The following is a 21,456-nucleotide window of genomic DNA, read 5'->3' as shown; positions in this document are numbered from 1 at the left end:
ACTTAAATAAATAAAGGTGTTTAAAGATAATTTTTTCAAGATGCTGCACAGCATTGGCCGTTTGCCATCCTCACTGTCTTTATTACTTGCTATGTGCCTTCAAATCATTATGGTGAGCCTAAGGTGACCCTATTTTATATTACCTCATATTTGGAGAGGAGTGGGATTCTTAAAAGTATTTTGGGAACCATGAATTCAAAATGGTCAAGGTGAGGTGTTATGTACCAACTTCTTGGTTCTCAACTCACTCACTCTCAGCTATGACACAAACTTGTAGTCTGAGGAACTCTTCTTTTTACCTGCTAAAGGGGAAGCCATCTAAAGTGCCTTGTGCAAGGCATTTTCCTGCTTGAAGCAAAGGACAAGGTGGTGCCTGGTCCCAGTTCCAGGCACAGAAGCCAGCTGGAGGAGCAGGAAAATCGTACTTTAGTGTCCTCCACCACACCTGTAATGGGCAAAAGTAGAGGTTACAGAGGACAGGGGCTGGCAGGCAAATCACATGTGGCTCTGCTACCATTGCCTACATATCCAGCCTGTCACCTGAGACAACTTACCATTCAGCCTAATAGAAGGACTGGCCCTGACAGCAATCATGGGCACACATTTCTGTAAGTAACATTGTACGATTAGTAACATTTTGAGAACAATGAATTCAGAACAGTCAAAGTAAGCTATGAAGTACAGTACCAACGTCTTGGGGCTCAGCAAACTCACCCTCATATATATATATATGAAAGCCAACATTGTGTAGTGGTCTGAGTGTTGAATTATGACTCTAGAGACCAGGGTTCAATCCCCCACTCAAATCCCTTTGGAACTCTGGGATCTGTAGTTTTACAGGGTCTTTAGCCCTCACTTTCAAAGAGTGCTGTGCCTCACAAAACTATAAATCCCAGGATTTTGTAGGATGGAGCCTTGGCAGTTAAAGTGGTGTCAAACTGCATTTTTTCTAGACTCTTTGATGCTCCTTCGAGAAACTGGCTCGCTTCCTGAGCCCCACCATCCCAACCCTAATCCCACATGGCTGTGGGGTTCAGAGGGACTAGCTAGTCACTCCATGCAGTAATACATTTAAAAACTCTGCAGGTGCTCAGAGTTGCTCTCGCCTGGACACCTAATGGAGTGTGAACTCGGCTGGTGTCTTGCTCACTGTAGTTGTTCCTGGTAAGGAAGGAGCTGGCGATGAGAGCCAATGTGGCATTGTGGTTTCACTGCGACTCTGGAGTCCAGGGTTCGGAAACCCACTGGCTGACCCTGGGCAAGTCACACTCTCTCAGCCACAGATGGCCATGGCAAACATCCTCTGAAGAAACTTGCCAAGAAAACTCCAGGTAAGAAATTTAAATACATGATTCTCAGCCATGCTCAAAATGGAGGACGTTTTGGAATTTCTCCCAGACAGAAAATAGAAGCTCAAAACACTTAATAGAAATGTAAACCCATGCTTCTTGGCCATACTCAAAATGGAGGACATTTTGGAATCCCTCCTGGACAGAAGATTGTCGCGGCAAGGAGACGCAGAGACAGGAATGGGGGTGCACAAGCTTCCTCACCAGCTTCCCTCAAGCTTGCCTTCCTCGCCAAGTTTCTGGCTGGGCCTTTTATTGTCATTTAGCTTACATTAGTCCGTTATTTGTCTTACAATCATTTGCTAGGTTACGTGCCCTTTTCTGCAGTGGAAGCAGGATGTGAAGACCAGCTAAGTCAGCATGGACTTATCTATCTAGTTATGGATAAAGCATTGTCATCTCGAGTGGGGGGTCGAAGTCCTATGGTTTGCCAGTAGAACTGCCACGTCACAATCTTGATGAGCATTGCTATCCAGAGAGAGGGTCGCGACCCCACGGTTTTGCCCATGGGGTTGCCACAGAAGATGGAAATGCAGGACCTCTGAGCCTAAGGTGACCAGATGTGAGAACCACAACGGAGGACAATGGGGGGAAATGGAGGGTGTGACCAAATGGAGGATGTGACACTTCATAGAAATATAAATCCATGCTTCTTAGCCATGCTCAAAATGGAGGACACTTGGGAATCCCTCCAGGACAGAAGATAGAAATGTATGACAGACACATCGTGGAAGGAAGACCACCTCTGGTCACTCTGTATCCGAGTTGCCCTGGGGTCAGGCTGACTAGATGTCCTCCTCCTTTTCCAGGACCTGTCCTCCATTTCCACCTTCTTTGCAGGAGGGATTCCAAAGCGTCCTCCATGAGTGAGAACCATGCATTTCCATGAAGTCTTCTGAGCAGCTCCTTCTCTGGCCACCTCCTCCTCCACCTTTTCTCTGGGAGGCCCTCCCTCCATTTTGTGGTGCCTGGGTGTCAGTCAGTCCTCCTCTGAAGGGAGCCAGGGCTGCTGAGGGGCAGCAGCAGCAGAGGCTCCTTCTTCTTCTTGTTGTTGTTGCTCTGCTCCTTCCTTCCTTCCTTCTTCCCTTTGCCCTCGGGGCAGGCCCAGCACTGGGGCGGCGTAGGGGGTGTGAGTATGGGGGGAGCCTAGAGCCGCCTCTCCAGGAGCAGAGAGAGAGAGAGAGAGGCAGGCAGCAGCAGAGGGCTTCTCCTTCTCCTTCTTCTTCTTGGTGGCCATGAGGCGAGGAGGAGGAGGAGGAGGAGTTGCTGCCTGGGAGTACTACTCCTACTCCTAGTAGTAGCAGTGGTGCCTCTGGCCGTGTGGGGCATGCGGTGGAAGGGAGGAGGAGGCCGCGATGAGGAAAAGCAGGGGGCTCCCCCGGATGGTCCTGGCCACTTCCCTGGGCTCCCTCCTCCTCCTCTGCCTCTTCTACTTCCAGAGCAGCCTCAGCCCAGGTGAGTGACTCCTTCACACTCCCTCCCTTTCATATATATATAGATCAGGTCCAGAACACACTGCAGAAATAATCCACTTTGAGACCGCTTTAACTGCCCCTGGCCCAGTGCTAGGGGATCCTGGGGATTGTAGTCTATTGTGGCAACAGAGCTCTCTCTCTCTGTCTCTCTCACCAGAGAAGGCTCCATGTCTCACAGAACTACACTTCCCAGAATTCCCCAGCACTGAACCAGGGCAGTTAAAGTGCTCCCGAACTGGATTATTTCTGCAGTGTGGATGCAGTTTTAAGTGAGGCATTCTGGACATTGCAGTCCAGCTACATTTTATTTCTGGAGTGTGTTTTGGACCAGAGACATCCTCCTCCTTTTCCAGGACACGTCCTCCATTTCAACTTTCTTCTGTCAAATTTCAAAATGCCCTCCATTTGGCTAAGGAGCATGGATTTATATTTATCTGGGTGTTTTCAGCTTTTGTTTTTGGTCATGCCCTACATTGTTTGTTAGAGTGTCCTACATTTTGCGGTGAGGGCACTGGTCACCTTGGTCAGAGAGCTTTGCAGGGCTTTAACTGCCATCCTGCTGTGGTGCTGGAATAAACTACACTTCCCAGAATTCCACAGCATTCAGTCAGGGAAGTTAAAGTGGTCTCAAGCATGATCATTTCCCCAGTGTGGATGCAGCCCAAGGCTTTTGCCTTTCTTATACCTGAGATTTCAAAGCCCTGGTTTGGAGGTACCTGTGCTGTTCTTTAGAGCTATGATTCCCAAATTTTAAGTGTCCAAGATTTTGGACTCCGACTCCCAGATGTCAAGGGTTCTGGGAGGTGGGATCCAAAACATCTGGAGGACCAAAGTTTAGGAACCACTGCAGAACTTTGTTGTTTTAGTGTGTCTTCAAGTCGTTTCCAACTTACGGTGACCCTATCCTGGGGTTTTCTTGGCAAGATTTGTTACTTTAGAGGAGGTGGGCCATTGCCTACCCCTGAGGAGGCTGAGAGAGTGTGACTTGCCCATGGTCACCCAGTGGGTTTCATGGTCAAGCTGGGACTCAAACCCCGGTCTCCAGAGTCCTAGTCCAGCACTCAAGCCACTACACCGCACTATCCATTCTGAAAATGGCTTTGTTGTTGTGCACCTCCAAGTCATTTTTGACTTATGATAACCCTAAGGTGAGCCTTATCATGAGGCTTTCTTGGCAAGTTTCTTCAGAGGGGGTTTGCCATGGCCATCCTCTGAGGCTGAGAGAGTGTGACTTGTCCAAGGCCACCCAGTGGGTTTTTGTGTTCCAGCAAGGATTCTAACCCTGGTCTCCAGAGATGTGGGCCAGTGCTCAAACCACTACACTATGCTGGCTGTAGCCATTTTTTTGGTCAGTTTTCCCCTACAGTTTTGCCCAGTTTTTCTTACTACAGCTTCTTTTGCTTTTAGTTGTGCTGCAGTAACCTCACATGCAGAAAAGTTTCCCAGTGGTTTAGTGGTTTGAGCATTGGACTGTGACTCTGGAGAACAAAGTTCTTATTCCCACTCGACCATGAAAATCACTGGTTGATTTGGGGCAAGTTACTCTCTCAGCTTCAGAGGATGGCAAAGGCAAACTCTCTCTGAAGAAACTTGCTAAATAACCCCTCTGTAATAAGGTTTGGCTAAGGGTTGGAAACCACTTGATGGCACACAACAACGACAGAAACAGGAGAGAGTCATGGACACTGGGTGCAATATTGTCATTTCTTCAGGCTATTTAATAATGTGTATTCTTACACATGCACACAAACCTATATATAAAAAAGATGGAAATAACACACAGGCGCATCTGTGCGGTAGAAATGATACAGCTTGCCAGCACTTTAAGTGTTGCAGCTCCATCCTGTGGGAACTTGGGATGTATAGTCTGACAAGGCTTTTGGCCTCTGCCAAAGAGTGCTAGTGTCTCACAAAACTACAGCTCCCAAGATTCTGTAATTTGGAACCATGGCAGTTAAAGTGGTGTCAAACTGCATTATGTCTACGGTGTAGATGAACCCACGGAAAAATTATATAGAAGAAATGAAAGGATGACACATTCATTCAAGAAAGAACCATATGAAGACAAACCTCCAATTTACAAAAGTGACGTGGAAGCTCCACTCACTCCCTGAGAGAAACAGATCACCAGGAATGAAAATCATACCAATAGAGACAGGATCTAGTCTTCTTTCAACAAATATGGGGGGGAAAACAACGAACCACAGCCTGGAAACACTCCATATACATTCCAGTCCCCAAGAAAGGGAACACCAGGTATTACAGTGACCAGAGAACCATTGCATTAATTTCTGATGCAAGCAAAGTGTTGCTCAAAATGCTGCAACATAGACTTTTACCATATATTGACCAAGAAATGCCAGATCTCCAAGCCCAGTTCAAGAAAAGAAAAGTGCTAGGGATCATATGGTCAACATGCATTGGATAATGGAGTTCACCAAAGAATTTAAAAAGGAAATCAGTCTATGCTATATAGATTATACAAAAGCCTTTGATTGTGTAGACCAGAGGCCCCCAAACTGTGTCCTTTAAGAGATTTTGGACTTCATCTCCCAGAAGCCTCAGCAATGTTGGCCAATAGTCTGGGATTCTGGGAGCTGTCAGGTAGGCCTTTTTGGGTCCACTGACCCAGTGGAGAAAATAAAGCTAGCAACCTTGTGTTCACACTAAAATTAATAAAAATGGTTATCTTTGGCCAGGTTGGACCCTAAAACAGCAGCACTATCATTGGTGTTCAGCAGCTTTTTTTCCTTCAAGGGCTGGGAGGACATTTGATACAAAGAGGCCTTTACCTGATGGAACTGTGCAAAAAGGTTGTGTCGGGTGGAACCAACCTCCACCGGGACAAAAACTTCATTTAGGGCCCTTGTGGGAAAAGCTCTAGTCCAAGTCTTGCTGTTTGGTTTTCCTTTGGCAAATGAAGGGTCAGCTAAGTAGGCAATGTGTCAACGCCTTCTAATTTTGGTATGGGACTTGAACATCATTATTCATTTCAATCACTTTAAGGAAACACGAGGAATTTCAAGGAAGCACAAGGAAGACAAGAAATCGATCATTTCAAGGAAGCATAATAATGGTGATAGACAATACTTTTGAGTGCCTGAGAACCATGTCCTTGAGGGATCATAATTAAACCCATTTTTAAAAATTCCTCTTAATTCATTTAAGAGGAATCATCCTATGAAACTAACTGAGCCTTCTCCTCACAGAAACATTCAGTTAGCTTTGCATGGTATGTTTTCTGAACTGAAGTACTCTGCTGGTTATGTGAAATAGTTTGGTAAGCAAATACCAACTTGCTGGGAGATCCCTCTTAAGCTGAATCAAGGAAATAGCCCCAAGGGAATTCACTCTGAGATATTACATATTTTTGAGCTAACATCATTCTCCTTATCGATGTACGTTTTTGCAGGAGGATGTGAAATGCAGAGTATGCTCACTGCAAACAAAACTGTTCAAAAGCTGTTTTTGACATGGATGCAGTGAGTTTGTAACTGAAGTAGAACCAACACTGAAGCTTTTGGATCCAAGATCAACTAGCTTCTTCTAGGTTATATTTTCTTGGCCATTAAGGAAGTGAACTATAGTTGTCTAGCCCAGGTCAACAGTGTGGGACTTCCTTCTGACAATATGCATAGGACTAAGGCTGCATTACACTGCAGAATTAATGCAATTTGACAGTACTTTAACTACCGTGGTCAGTTCTATGGAATTCTGGGATTTGTAGTTTTGTGGGTTTTCCCTGTCAAAGAGCTCTGGTACCACAACAAAGTACAAATCCCAGGATTCCATAGGATGGAGCCATGGCAATGAAAGAAGTGTCAAACTGCTTTAATTCTGCAGTGTGGCAGCAGTCTAGGTGTGCCTAATGCAGTTCTTGTAGTGGTGCACCCCTTCTATACTGAGGCTCACAAGGCTTTTATTTTTAAACAACTGGTACCCACTTACTCCGTTTCATGTCTCCTTTATTTAGTGGGGTGGAACACAGACAAAACAAGGCAAAATTTAATAATTAATTGATTAATATCCGACCTTTCTCCCAGTACAGAACCCAAGGCAGCACACAACGTCAAAAACATGATACAGTTCTTTTAAAAAAATCTTAATACAAAAGTTAAAAACAAGCAAACAATTAAACCAATTTTAATTTAAAAGCACAGGTTAAAAACACAAATTAAAACACTGTTAAAAAGGCATTTAAACATTATAAAATGAAAACACTATATTGCTTGCCCTTTAAAACTTTATTAAAGGCACTGAGGCATATAGAATAGAATATGGAAAAGTGCTTTTGATTCACCAAATCTCTTTGCCAGCATGGCCTCTGGTCATGATGCATAGAAGATTCTGGAAGTTGAGCTAAAACCCCACTTTTTTAAACTTCAGCTCAGAATGGTTCCATGATAAGAGGTTTATTGACCAAAATCTCACTATACACAGAGGTGAGCTGAAACACTCCTATATAACAGACTGGTACCTCCCAGTCTGCCAATCCCAGGCAAGCAAATGATTGACAGCAGGACCTATCATGTATTGTAGTGTAGTGGTTGAGTGTTGGACTAAGACTCTGGAAGACCAGAGTTGGAATCCCCACTCAAACATGGAAACCCACTTGGTGACTCTCAGCCTCAGAAGAGAGCAATGCCTAGCCCCCTCTGAGCAAATTGTGGCAAGAAAATCCTGGTCACCATTAAGGTCTGCCATATATCAGAAATGACTTGAAGGCACAACACCACAAAGTGGAACAGGACTGAATCCAAAAGGTTCTGGAAGGCTGTGAGGAGAAGACCCTCCAAGGGGACAACAAATGAGGAGTCTCTGAAGGTGGAAAACAATGCACCTGTGGACTTTAATGGGACATTTGCACACGTATAACATATCTGCTGCAGGTCTGCTCAGATATAAGACTCATTCAAATGGCCTTACTTCTAAGTAGGTGTGTGTAGGTTTTCAGTCTTAAGGAGTGAGGATGGAAGTGCAGACTAAAATCTTCATAATGAAAAACAAGCGTTTCAGTGACTTACACAGAGCAATTTTATGTATGTTTACTGAGAGGTAACTCTTACTTTGTTCAGTAGTGCTGTTTCCAAGGCAAATCTGCATCAGATTGCAGCCCTGGATTTTGACTTTCTTGATTACATTACTGTGGTATTTAAGAGAGCCATCCTTTTGCCTAATAAACAAAGACAGATCGTTTTACTTTATGAAGTTGTCTAACAAGTACAGATTGGACCATGAAATTCAGAAGATTGATACTAGAGCTGTCAGCGGTCAACTAAGTTCACAAAGAGCCTGCTTTAATTAAAGCATATTAAAGCCCCGAGGTCAGTGAACTAATAGATTAATCCACTAATTAATTTGATGAGCATTTTGGGCTGTTTAACAAAACAATGTGTAACTGAGGAGAGTCACAATTTCACTCCCTTTTGTTCTTGTAAGTAGGTTACTTCCCCTTCCTCAAAAATGTTTTTGTGTCATTTTTATGATTCAACAATATACTGTACTATTATTTCCTGTGACATTTTCAGTTGTAACCAAAACTACATTGCCCTAAATCTTGATAACCCCCTCCCCCCGCCTTACTTTTTTTTTAGCCACTATGGACTGAAAGGTGACCTTTCCATTTTACTTCCTAAGAGGAGGCTATTATTTGACTTTAAATTTTACTCAAAGACATAGCCTTGTTAGTCTGAAAAATCTATGCGAAGGGATCTTGGAGCACCTTTGAGATTACAGTACAGGTACTTCCTCAGATGTATTTGAATTAACATTTAATATGCAAAGGGCTCTTGCAGCACTTTTGAGACTAACTGAAAAACAGAAGCTGGTAGCATGAGCTTTCATATGACTTGAGTGTACTTCCTTAGATGTACAGGATGATTCAAAAAGAATTGTGCAAAACCAAATAAGAACATCTTGATCTTTGCATCATTTTTTTAAAAACTACTCTGTATTTGAGGAAGTAGGCTCAAAACTGTGAAAGTTCATGCTACCAGCTTCAGTTTTTCAAAGGTGCTGCAAGATCCCTTTGTGTATTAAATTTTATTGTGGAGGCCTGAATAACATTTACTGGAAGGGTACTTCAGCTTTCTGTAAAGCCTATAGTGCATTCCAACTGTATCTGTAGACGTTACTGTTTTCCAGTTTATCTTGATGATTTGTATGTCATCTGGAAAGAAAAAAGATGCAACCCAGGCCCCATTGCAAGCAGTACAAGGTTGTACTCCTGCACATACTTACTAGGGATTAGGTTCCAGTGAACTCTCTGAGCTGTAATTTTGCAGAAGGAAGAATTAGGAACAGAGGCACACTGTAGTCCCAAGAGATTAGAAATTTTAGATTTATTGACAATCTGAAAACAAACAAGTCTCAGGTCCAGATAGCATCTGTCAAAGAGTTCTTTAAGGAATTCCAACAAAAATATGTAATGAATCCTTAAGTTTGGCTTCTGTAGTAGAATGCTGCAAAGTGGCCAATCTGACATCAATTGGTTGTTTTTGTCTTTTTGAAAAGGAGATAAAGGAGTTAAATCTAATGTTAGTCACATTTAGAATAGGCTAGCTGAAACCAGTGGTTTAAGTTACTGATGATTAATAAGTCCCATTAATTTCAGTAGGACTATTTTAAGTATGACGTATACTGGATTTAGCCCCTGGAAACTGTACACTGGTAAGCTTACTATCTGTTTCAGGTAAATTGGTGAAAGCTTATTTTTAAAGCTGAAGTTATTAAGCATGTAGAAGGAGATGCCTTGATGAACAAGAATTAGTATGGCTTCTGTTTAGGCAAGCCTTGTCTGACTGACCTTTTTACAGTTCCTTAAGAGTGCCAGCAAAGATGTGGAAAAGGGTGTCCCAGGGGACATACTGATTACTTGGATTATGAAAAGTCTGTATCATGATACCTTTATGCTAGGGGTGAGCCGTTTTGGTGGATCTGGGGGTAACTTCACCTCAGTGACCCATGCTAGGCCTGAACCTGGGGAAGCGGTGAATGAAAAAAATTAATGAAAGAAATGCTGATTTGGGCATTTTGGTTTTGGAAGGCTTTATCCGTCTTGGATGGTGACTTTTGTGACCCTGAAAAAACCATTTCTGAAGATTGCCAATAGTGAGGGAAAGTCATTTTTGCCTCTTCTTCCTGCACTGGCATGTCGTTTGGGATGGGGTCACATGGAGGATGTATGCAGTCCATGGTCCACACTTTGGCCCGTCTCTGTATTACACTAGTCCACGGTACAAGTGTACTTTGGCTATTTTGTACTTTTCTCATCATTGCACTTCAAAAAAGATATTCAGGAGATAGAGCTGGTGCAGAAAGGGAAAACCAAACTAATCAAGGGACTGGAGCAATTTCCCTTGGAAGAAATATTGCAACATTTAGAGTTGATAGCACAGAAATACAGCAAGATAAACAGCACATGGTGTGTCTGTATGCCTTCAAGACACCTGTCAACTCATGGTGACCAGATTAATTTTGTAGGGTTTTCTTAGGCAAGGAATGCTTAGAGCTGGTTTTACCAGTTCATGATATAAGAATGTAAAATAATGCATGATGTGAAGAAAGTGTATAGAGAGAAGTTTTCTCCTCATAGTACTAGAACCTGTGGTCATCCAGTGAAATTGAATAGTGGGAGATTTGGAACAGATAAAAGGAATTACTTCCTCACACAGCCACAAAATATAATAACAGCAGCCAGCTCGGATGGTTTTGAAAGGAGAGCAGGCACGACGCTCATGAAGAATTAGGTTACCCGTGGCCACTAGTCACAGTGGTTGTATCCTGCCTCCAGGTACTCAAGATGAATGCCAATCTCAAAAGTACAATGGCAGATGAAAGCCCTTGCTCCTTCTTATGGGCTTCTCAGATGTTCCTGGTGGACCAGGATGCTGGCCTTTGGTCTGTTCCAGGAGGACTCTTAGGTTCTTAAATGTTCTGCATCTGGAGGAGTAGGTTTTTTGCTTGCTTGAAAAAAATATATATTATCTCTGCTAACTTTTAACATCTTATTCTCTTGTGTCATCTGATGGACATGTAACTAACTTTTGAGTTCATGAAGTTCTTTCAGTTCTTTATTTCAGTTCTTGTTAATACAATTAATTGTATTACTGTGCAAAATTTTTAAAAAGAATTGAGAGTGAGGGCACACCTCACAAGTTTCTTGTAAAGCCATCAAGTTTCAGAGACAACTTCCTGTTTCTGGTTATGTTTTTAAAAGTAATCTTAGTTTTTATTTTCAGTTGGTTTTGGTAACCTGACGTGGGCAGCATAGCTGTACACATAGCTTCTCATTAGTTTAAACATAAGATGTGGCATTCACTGCCATACTGAAGCCATGACCTTCCAGCAAAGAAAATTGCAGTCTCTTTCAGAAAAAAAAAGCTTTTTAAAATGGCAATAATTCTCACAGATTATCTTGCCATTCATGTTGCCATTCATGGCAACAGGTAGGGCTTTATCAACGGCAAAAAAGTACACTGTTGAATTCTTAGCTGAAGTGAACCAAAAAACTGACTAATATGGGCAGGGAGATGGGCTAATAATCTTTTAAAACTTTTAAGTTTTATGACTTTACTTACAAGTTGCTATTAACATATTTACTACATCTAATGTTGTGTGCACATAAATAGTTGGCCCTCCGTACTATGGATTCAACCATCCAAGTTTGAAAATTTTTTAAAAATAGGAATTTCAAAAACAGACTTTGATTTTTGACATTTTATCTAAGGGAAACTAAGTACTACTCCACTGTATAAATGGGACTTGAGCATTCATGGATTTTAGTATCCATGGGATCCTGGAACCAAACCCCAGTGGATACCAATGGTCCCTGTACTAAATTAAGGGTAGACAATCTATTACCCTCCAGTATTTGGAATAAAATTCCTAAACTGTAACCAAGCATGGCCAACTCAGGACTCTAGTTGTTGTCCAGAAACATCTGGAAGGCACCCAACAGCCTATTGCTGCTGTGAATTAATTAATAAAATATCTTCACAGGTATTTTAAAAACACAAGAAGGAACTCTTAGGAACTAGCTGAATAAGTAGGTACTAAGGTGGAATTCTTGTGATCAGTTGCCCTTTCCAGCCTCTCCTCAGCTGAGCTTTCTCCCATGGAGGAAGTCTGGCTGGGGAGAGGCTCAGGACCATATTGACCCTGTATGTTGACCCTGGTTTTTGAGCAATTTGGTGTCTATACCTAATTTCTTGACTTATACACAAGTAATATGGTAATGAAACATGCACAAAACATCTCAACCAAACAAGTGGCAAGACTATGGAACTGTTTTGGATCTCATGTGTTTGATGTAATGTGAAAATACCCTATGTACAGGTAGAATTCTCTGTGTCTCTGTGTGTGTGTTCCTGATAATGAATTGGCTGTACCCTCCATAATAAGGCGTTTTCAATGTGCCATTTAGATTAGGTGCATGTGCATACAAGCTCATAGAATCATAGACTCATAGAATCATGGAAGAGACCACAAGGGCCATCCAGTCCAACCCCTGCCATGCAGGAACTCTCAATCAAAGCATCCCCGACAGATGGCCATCCAGCCTCTGCTTAAAGACTTCCAAGGAAGGAGACTTCACCACACTCTGAGGGAGTTTGCTCCACTGTCGAACAGCCCTTACTGTCAGAAAGTTCCTCCTAATGTTGAGGTGGAATCTCTTTTCCTGCAACTTGCATCCATTGCTCCGGTCTGTTCTCTGGAGCAGCAGAAAAGAAGCTTGCTCCTCCTCAATATGACATCCCTTCAAGTATTTAAACAGGGATCATATCTCCTCTTAACCTTCTTTTCTCCAGGCTAAACATCCCAAGCTCCCTAAGTCGTTCCTCATAGGGCATGGTTTCCAGACCCTTCACCATTTTAGTCGCCATCCTTTGGACATGCTCCAGTTTCTCCACAAATTGTGGTGCCCAGAACTGGACACAATATCAGGTGAGGCCTGTCCAGCAGAATACAGTGGCACTATTACTTCCTTGATCTAGACCTATACTTTTATTGATGCAGCCTAAAATTGCATTGGCTTTTTTAGCTGCCGCATCACACGTTGACTCATATTCAACTTGGGGTTTACTTGTACTCCTACATCCCTTTCACATGTAGTCTCACTCAGCCAGGTGTCCCTGATCTGTATCTGTGCAATTATTTTTCCGCCCTAAGTGCAGGACCTTACATTTCTCCGTGTTGAATTCATTTTGTTACTTTGGCCCAGCTTTTCTAGTCTATTCAGGTCGTTTTGAATTTTGATCCTGTCCGGAGTATAGCTATTTATCCTCCTAATTGGTGTCATCTGAAAATTTGATAAGTATTCCCCCAATTTTGTCCTCCAAGTCATTGATAAAGATGTTGAATAACCCTGGGCCCAGGACAGACCCTGTGGAACCCCACTGGTCACTTCTCTCCAGGATGAAAAGGAGCCATTGTTGAGCACCTTTTGGTTCGGCCGGTCAACCAGTTACAAATCCGTGTAACAGTTACCTTGTCTAGCCCACATTTTACAGGCTTGTTTGGAAGAATGCATGGGAAACCTTGTCAGTGGCCTAACTGAAATCAAGATATACTATATCCAGCATTCCCTTCATCTACCAAGCTGGTAATTTATCAAAGAAAGAGATAAGATTTTGCTGCATGACTTGTTTCTCTGTAACCCATGTTGATTCTTTGTGATTATGGAATTGCCTTCTAAATGTTCACAGACTCTGTGTTTAATGATCTGCTCTAGAACTTTCCTGGTATTGATGTCAGACTAACTGGAATAATTTTTGGGATCCTCTTTTTTCCGTTTTTGAAGATGGGGACAAGCCATCTTCAACTTACAGCAATAGCAAGTAGTTTCTATACGGCTTATCAGTGCTCTTAAACTCCCTAAGCGGTTACAAAGTGTGAGCTAATTGCCCCCAACAAGCTGGGTACTCATTTTAGTGACCTTGAAAGGATGCAAGCCTGAGTAAAGCATGGAGCCCCTGGCTGGAACTGAATTCACAACATTATGGTTTGTGAGTGAGCGGCTGCAGTACAGCATTTAACCACTGCGTCACAAGGGCTGTCATGGTGACCTTCCTTGATACTCTGCTATTAACAGCCGCTTAGGATAAAAGTCTGTTCATGGATTCTTTGAGTCTGTCCACTTGTAATGTGTTTCTTCTCTTTTCCTACTACCTCCTATCTTACCAAATATTATCACTTTGTCTACTGAGTTTGCATCCCTGACATGTCCATAGTATGTTAGCCCCATTTAGTCATTTGGGCTAGTAGGGAGAGTTGGGGCTTGATTTGCTCTTTGACTTATTTATTGGTGTTTTTGTATTCCATGATATCTATAGAACTCTTTTCAAGCTCCACATTTCAAATATGTTGATCCTCTTTCTGTCAGCTTTTTTCTACTGTCCGGTTTCCACAACCATATATACAGATCAGAAATATTATGACAGTCTGATTCTGACTTTCATATTTAATGATTCTTTAAAAAAAACCAACCTTAATTACAGTTTAAAAAGCCTGTGGACAGTGAAGTGTGAGACTGTGCTCCCACTTGATCCTATCAAAGACATGTGTATCTGTCTACAGCAGGCAAGGTAACAGCAGCTGCCTCCAGAATCTCTCACTGAACATGCATGAAGAGCAAATCAGAGATAAAAATTAGAGGAGATTAGTTGTCCTCACTAGTTTTTTGCAGCATAATTTTTAAAAAGCACAGATTTTGCTGCTAACGGAAGCAGAGAGTCCAAGTAGACTAGTGAGGCCTTTGTTGTGGTCCTCTGACTCTTTCTATGTCCACTATGGTCAGAAGAAAATGCTGTCTGTGTGTGTTCACAAGAGAATTCAGTGTGTTGTAGATGTGGCCATTTAAGCACACACACTCGTCCCTTTCTCCCATAATTACTTTCCAGTACTCTGTTAGAATCCCTATTGGGGATTCAAACCTCTGTTTTCTTACTGTGGCAGAGGGGATCTGGCTATCCTTAAAAATAAATTTAAATCAACATCTTCTGTTGAATGTGAGCCTTTGGCTCAGTCCAGTGGAACAGTTTGATGCTAGTAAGCTTCACACTGCATTCTGCACCTTTTATTCTTCCCTAAGTTTCAAAGCATGCACAGGGCTAGTCGTTTTGACAGCAAATGTGTCTCTTCCGAGTGAGAGGGATTTTGTGGAAAGTAGCAGACTCAAAAACAGTTTGTTCCAAATGAATGTGGTAGACTGAGAGTTTATGTATGTGCTTGTGAACTTAACTGTAGCACGCAGCAGAATAAAAGATGCATCTACTGTGTTCCTTGTGGTGGAGGAGGTTTACGTTTTATTCACTTTACCCTGTCTGTTTCCTTGTGGTTGAACCCTGTTTTAGAGACATTTTGGATATCAACTACTTTTCTTGCGCACAAACTGAGTGAAAGGATTTTAGGAATATTTAAGAGAAAGGCAAAAGCAAACCACGTATGAGTATTTTTGCCTAAGAAAATGCTATGAAATTTATCAGGACAAACAGGCAACTTGCACACACCACACACACACAGTGACAGAGGCATTGGCAAAGTTCTCTTCCTATGTCCCTCCACTGATTGCTTTGAGTATTTGGGTCAGCTTCTGTAGGAAGTAAAATAATTGACACATGCAAGAAAGGGAAAGTTGAGCTATAGCCTTGTTGCCATTCAAACTGGATGGAGGAGACGACTGAAGAATTTAGTCTCTGGGTTGTCAGGGACCAAATTGTGAGCCAGGTGGGCAAAACTGAAGAGTCTAGCTTTTCTGCAGTCTAAAGTGTGACTTTTTTGAAATGTTGTTGATGTGGTGAGGCAGAAACAACTTTTTTTGGGGTTTTTAAGACTGGATGATTGCTTGCATGAAGCGTAAATTTCTGTTAGCATTTCTTTATTTAGCATTGCAAATATTGAAGCAGACAACTGTGTTTGTTTTTCTTGTGTGTTTCTCTCTCTTTCCACTGCGCATGTTCTCACTGTGCTATCTTGTTGCTGTGTTTAGGATGGGTTAAAGCTAAAGAGATTACGAGTATGAGTTTGCAGGAGTTGGACAGAGCAGTGGAGGACAGGGGGTCTTGGAGAGTCTCATCAGCAGGGTTGCCATGGGTCGAGACCGATCAAAAAGCTCCTCTAAAACCAGCTCCTTCCCTCTTGCCATGAATTTTATACCTCATTAATTGGAAAGCTTCTTGGGCAGCCAGAATTGGGAAATGCTATAAAATCCCTTTGTACATTGATTAGGTCCTTGCTTTGCTTTTCTGGCATCACTCATTTACCTGCCCAGGCCATTATTGTTTAATCTTCAAAAAGCAGCAGCAGGTCTACTACGTGTGCTGTTATGCTACAGCAAAATGCTCGCCAGCAGCTTTGTGTATCTAAACCTCCCTTTTCTTTGGCCCAATAGAAACTGGTCTCTTGAGTATAAATAAGGTAAGGCTAAAGAAGATGGTGGAAGTTGCATCAGCTTCTTATTTACTTCCCTTTATAGAATTTCAAGGCACCACAGACTTTCCAAAAACATATTTTAAACCAAGGCTTTGGAAAAAAGCTATTAGTGGAAGAACGACGCGGTTGGGAGAGCTGGTATTTGTTTTTTTGTTTATTCAAACTCTGACCAGCCCAATAAAGTAGGGATGATATGCAGATTAATGTACAGTTTTTTTTAGCACTATATTATAATATGGTTTTAAACTGGTAGTACACGTAAATTGAGCTACATTCCATTTGCTCCAGTGTCAGATCTGTTGCAGAAAAACCAGTGAAACTTTACTTAAAAGCTATCTAATATTTTGTAGCATGTTTTCATAGTAGAACCCTCACTTTTTAGTTCAGTAATTATCCTGAGTACCTTGTTTGGGATCCCTAATACACACACCCCTCTGGAACTTCTTTATTTTAACACTTCAGCATTTTAACTGCTGATCTAGATCCAAACACTCTGCATAAATAATCCAGTTTGAGACTGCTTTAACAACCATGGCTCAGTGCTAGGCAATCCTGGGAATTGTAGTTTATTGTGGCACCAGAGCTCTCTGACTAAATGTCTCACAAAACTACAGTTCCCAGAATTTTCTAGCATTGAGCCAGAGCAGTTAAAGCGGTCTCAAACTGGATTTTCTACAATGTGTTTTGGACCCTAATTTCTATTTCAAATGCAGTGAAATTTTCTCCAGTTGCTCAGGCAAGAAAGGCTGAGGACATGCTGGAATGTGAGAAAGAGATGCTGTACGTCATCTCCCCATAATAAGATTGCTATGGTGGGCTTGAATCCATCAGTTCCAGATGTGGAGGCAGACTTGCTAAAGAAACAAACCAACCAACCTGCACAAATTCCCGTGGAAGGCCAAGCAATGAGCAATACATCATCAGGGAAATCTGTTTTCTCACGTATGTGACATTGGAGTCCTGGAGCTTAGTGGGTGATGTGTAAGCGGTAACGTGAACTGTCTGGGCATTTGTAGATGGCAGGACAGGTGGGAACATTTATTCTGAAAAGCACAGGGTTGATTATGCCAGCTTGAAAACCACCTGTGCATCACCATGTAAAGAAATGGGTGAATATACAGTAAACAAGACGCAACTGTTCCTGATAAGGCATGCGTTATGCATTGCCATGATTCCTTTATTCATATAAGGGGAGGGGTGTTTCCCATACAAACAACATCTATTTCTAACTATGTTTTCCAGTCCTGATGTGGGAAACCCCTACCAGCAGTGTCTAAGCAGAACTGTTGATTACAGGGTGAATTGAGGATCTCTCATTCATAGGGTGACCATAAGTCAAAGTCAATTGGTCAGCAATTAACAACAACAAAAACAAATATTTTCCCAGTGCTGTTTCTGTCTTTTTTCACATGCAAAAAGTCTAGCATTTTGAGACTGAAGGAAGAGTGATGTAAGCTTCATAGATCTAGCAGACTTTAGCACTGCTTTTCCATGGCATAGTAGTCTCATTGTTGGACTAGCCTCTGAAGTCAGGGTTTAAATCCCTGCTGAGCCATGGACCCACTGAGTAATTTTGGGCATGTCACTCTCGCCCTTAGAGAAAGGCAAGGCAGCCTCAACTGACAATAAATAAATAATCTTGCCAAGAACCCTAGAATAGTGTTGACATATGTCAGAGGTCAACTTGAAGACAGATAAACACAACAAGCTTTGAGGAGGGCAGTGATATATGAGCCAAGGTAGCCACAGAATTCCATGACAATGTTACAGTGACTCTTCACTAGGTTTTTAGTCTGACATTTAAAGACTTGTCCAAAGTATTGATTCTATTTTGGTGGATATGGTTTAAAGCTTTGGATACCTTCCCTACAGCTCCCACTAAAAATCAGATGCATCTAGGTTAGTCTTGCATAGTAGCTCTTTTCCATAGGCTGCTGATCCCATCCAAAGCTAAGAGGCTACGTTAAGGCTATAATGTGAGAGACCATTTTTGGAATTCTGTAGATGAATATTATATGTTGTGTGCAAAATTATCTTCCAGTACTTTTTTTGAGACTAAGAGACTGTGCAGACCGCCCTTTAAGATCCATTGGTGCGGCAACCAATCTGGCCTATCCAGGGTGCAAAAGGGAGTGGCTCTTTTTTGCACCCTGAAAGGGCCCCGTAGCTACCACCCCACGGCTTTACCAGCACCAGAGGACACTGTGACACCACACACCATGTGGTGCGGTGCATGGTGGCACGCTGCATGGATGGGAGTCGGGGTGTGCATCATATGGACGCACACCTTGACTCCGCCCCCAGGCCAGCCTTAAGACTGGTCTGCACAGGCCCTAACTGCAAAATTGTTGTGCATTAGCTTTTCTACACTTGGTCTACAAGGAATTAGACCATTTGAGGAAGTAGACCAAATCTATAAAAGCTCATGCTACAACTTCTTTCACAGTTATTCTCAAAGTTACTGCAAGATCCCTTTGCATAGTGGTATTCCGACTAATATACGATGTCCTCGGAATAATAAGTGTAGTTGCCTTGAAAATGGATAGAGAAATGTGGAAACAACTTCGTATGGTGGGGAGGTAGGTTAGAAATGTGGGTTAACTTACAAAGCAAGAGCAATAGGTATGCAGAAAACAAAATGGAGTTCTTCTAAGCCCACATGTGGTAGTTTATCACCTGGCTGCTCTGGAAACAAGGTAGCGTGTCTTAGACTTGGTTAGTTGCTTATTCAGTCTGGTCTTGCAATCTTCTGCTGTGAAATTTGGCAAACCTTTGTACTAGTGTCTGGATTTTTCATTGCATGAGTTAATAGCAGGTAAAATCTTCAGGGCTCTCGCTCCCTATCTCTCTTCTTTGGAGTGTTTGGCTAGGGGTGGTAGATGGATCCCCAATGAATTTAAAATGAAAATGACTTTGAAGGAGCCCACAAAAACAGTTTACTTGGCTTGCATATTTCTCTGGGACATCCTTCTGGGCCAGGTGTGCAGACATCCAGATAGCTGGATGTTGACTGGCTGTTATTTGAGCAGAATTTGAGCTTAGTTCTCTGTGAGCCAGGGAAATTATATTGGGGCAATATGCATTGGCTTGCAGCTGGGGGCTAATAAACTGAATGGTCCTCCATGGCAGAGGGGAAGAGAATCCTTACTCATAGAAAACTGCATGTCAAGGAGAACATTTTTGTAGCTTTCTCCTAGAGGTGCTTGTTTGCTGTGTGCAGGGAACTTTTTTTTTCCTATGGAGAGTATCAGTCGCATAAACAGTCCCCCCTTCCCTGTTTGAAGTGGTAGAGCCTGATACAAGGTTCATGTCTTATTCAGAACTAATCAGGCACAGGTAAAATGTGAAAATCAGTAGAAGAGCCAAGGTCGAAATAACTTCTTTTTTTTTATTAGGGTTAATAGGGCATGTAGTGGTTGCTGCTTTTTTCCCCTTTTCTTCTTTCAGGGGGGAGCTCTAAAGTGTGTGATTCAACATCTATAATCTGAAATTGTGAAGTGTACCACCTCAGGACTCTGCTTCCTTATTTCTCACCTTGTAGACCTGGCCTCAGTGGCTCTTTGCAGAGCTTAATCCATCAGTTATTTAGATCCATTGGTGTTTCACATTATTTAGTGCCAGCAATGATGCTGGATACTCTACCAAAACACAGAAGTAATTGGCTCCAACCAAGGGATGTATTAACCAGACAAAATGGTTGCACTGGTTAAATGCCTGTACTGCAGCCACTCACTCAAAACTCAAGTTGCAAGTTCAAGACCAGCAAAAGGGCTCAAACTTGACCAGGCTTGCATCCTTCCGAGGTCACTAAAATGAGTACCCAGGTTGTTTGGGGGCAATTAGCTTACATTGTAAACCGCTTAGACACTCCTTAGGCAGTATGAAGTGGTATCTAAATGAAGCTTGTTTGTTTGTTTTGACACTTTAGTGACCCTCTCCCTTGGTACAACAGGACGAGAATGAAAGAGAAACAATGTCATGAGAGAGGAGAAAAAAACACATATCTTTTTTGTTGCCTGCCGAGTTTGTTTTATAATGTGACAAGGCCTCCAGTGATGGGAAAGACCAATTTCTGTGCATCTTATCAAAGCAAAATCCCACCAGTTTACCTGTGGTGCATGCCTCTATCCAGAGACACACTCAATAGAACGTCTAATTTTTCAGCATCAGTCCTCATTGCCAAGCATGGAGTGGCTTGGAAATAAGTTCTCGATACAGGCAATTTTTTAAAGCCACTCACCTATAATAACCTTGATTCAGAGGACCTTCGGAATAGCACTGAAGAAATGGATAGCCCGGCCTAGAGCTGGCCATTGACAGGTGGTTTTTACTCTGGCATGGAGTGAGTAGCCAGAGTCACTGCCATTCTTGGGTATGGATTTATCATTCATTTGGTTGCCACTATTATCTTCATGTGGGAAAGTGGTCCTGGATACCTTCCTTACAAAAGTGGAAACCTGTTTACACTGCAATCTGCTGCACCAATGGTTTGACTATAGCCCATGGCCTGTGTCTTTGGTGGGTTCAGGCACAAAAATGGATCTCTAGCAATAGTTAACAATAGCAGCCTATACTTTTTAATCTTTTTTCCCATGAATTCCAAATAAAATAACTTAATATTCCTAAACTGGAATACGGGCGTATGACATCTAGCCAACTCTCGCAGCCGGCATGTTTGCTTGCTGATCAAGCGAAGTCAAGGTCAGGCACAGAGTTGCTAATAAAAACAAAAGAGGCTGTGTACATACAAGGGAAGTGAATAACCAAGAGTTGGTATTGGTAGTTTTCCAGAATATAGCCCAATGTGTTCAACTGAGAATTGTTGAATGACCTTCTTGGGGGCTAATGGAAGGGGAACAATAGTAAACATTAAGGCAAAACATGGACTGATAGATAAAACCTGCCTGAACACACATGCTTCATTTAACATAGACATGAATAAAATCTGTAAGTAATGTTATGGTAAAATGGAGTTGTGGGTGCGTGCGTGCATGCTTGCCTTCGAGTCACCTTTGATTTATGTCAAACATCGTGAGTTGCATAGGGTTTAGTCAATGAATATGGTTTGCCAGTTCCTTCCTCTGAAATATATAGCATTTGGTGGTGGTCTCCCATCCCTAATACTATCAGGCGACCCTGCTTAACTTCCAAGATCAGATGAGATCTGGTGCCTTTTGTTTTTTTTATTTTTTTTTTTCGGT

General features: G+C 42.2%; 1 protein-coding gene across 1 annotated transcript in view; it reads left to right on the top strand.

The window, feature by feature from the left end:
• Positions 1–2,327: 2,327 nt before the first annotated feature.
• CHST13 (carbohydrate sulfotransferase 13) overlaps positions 2,328–21,456 on the top strand; it is a 68,121-nt gene continuing 48,992 nt past the window's right edge. Inside the window, exon 1 of the mRNA XM_042450002.1 lies at positions 2,328–2,804. Within this exon, the coding sequence (XP_042305936.1) occupies positions 2,705–2,804 (100 nt within the window). The 5' untranslated portion in view covers positions 2,328–2,704. The remainder of the gene's footprint in view (positions 2,805–21,456) is intronic.

The sequence above is a fragment of the Sceloporus undulatus genome, chromosome 2 (assembly GCF_019175285.1).
Source record: "Sceloporus undulatus isolate JIND9_A2432 ecotype Alabama chromosome 2, SceUnd_v1.1, whole genome shotgun sequence".
NCBI classification, from domain to species: domain Eukaryota; kingdom Metazoa; phylum Chordata; class Lepidosauria; order Squamata; family Phrynosomatidae; genus Sceloporus; species Sceloporus undulatus.
The sequence above is the reverse complement of the archived record's forward strand: the minus strand, read 5'-3'. Positions and strand labels throughout refer to the sequence as shown.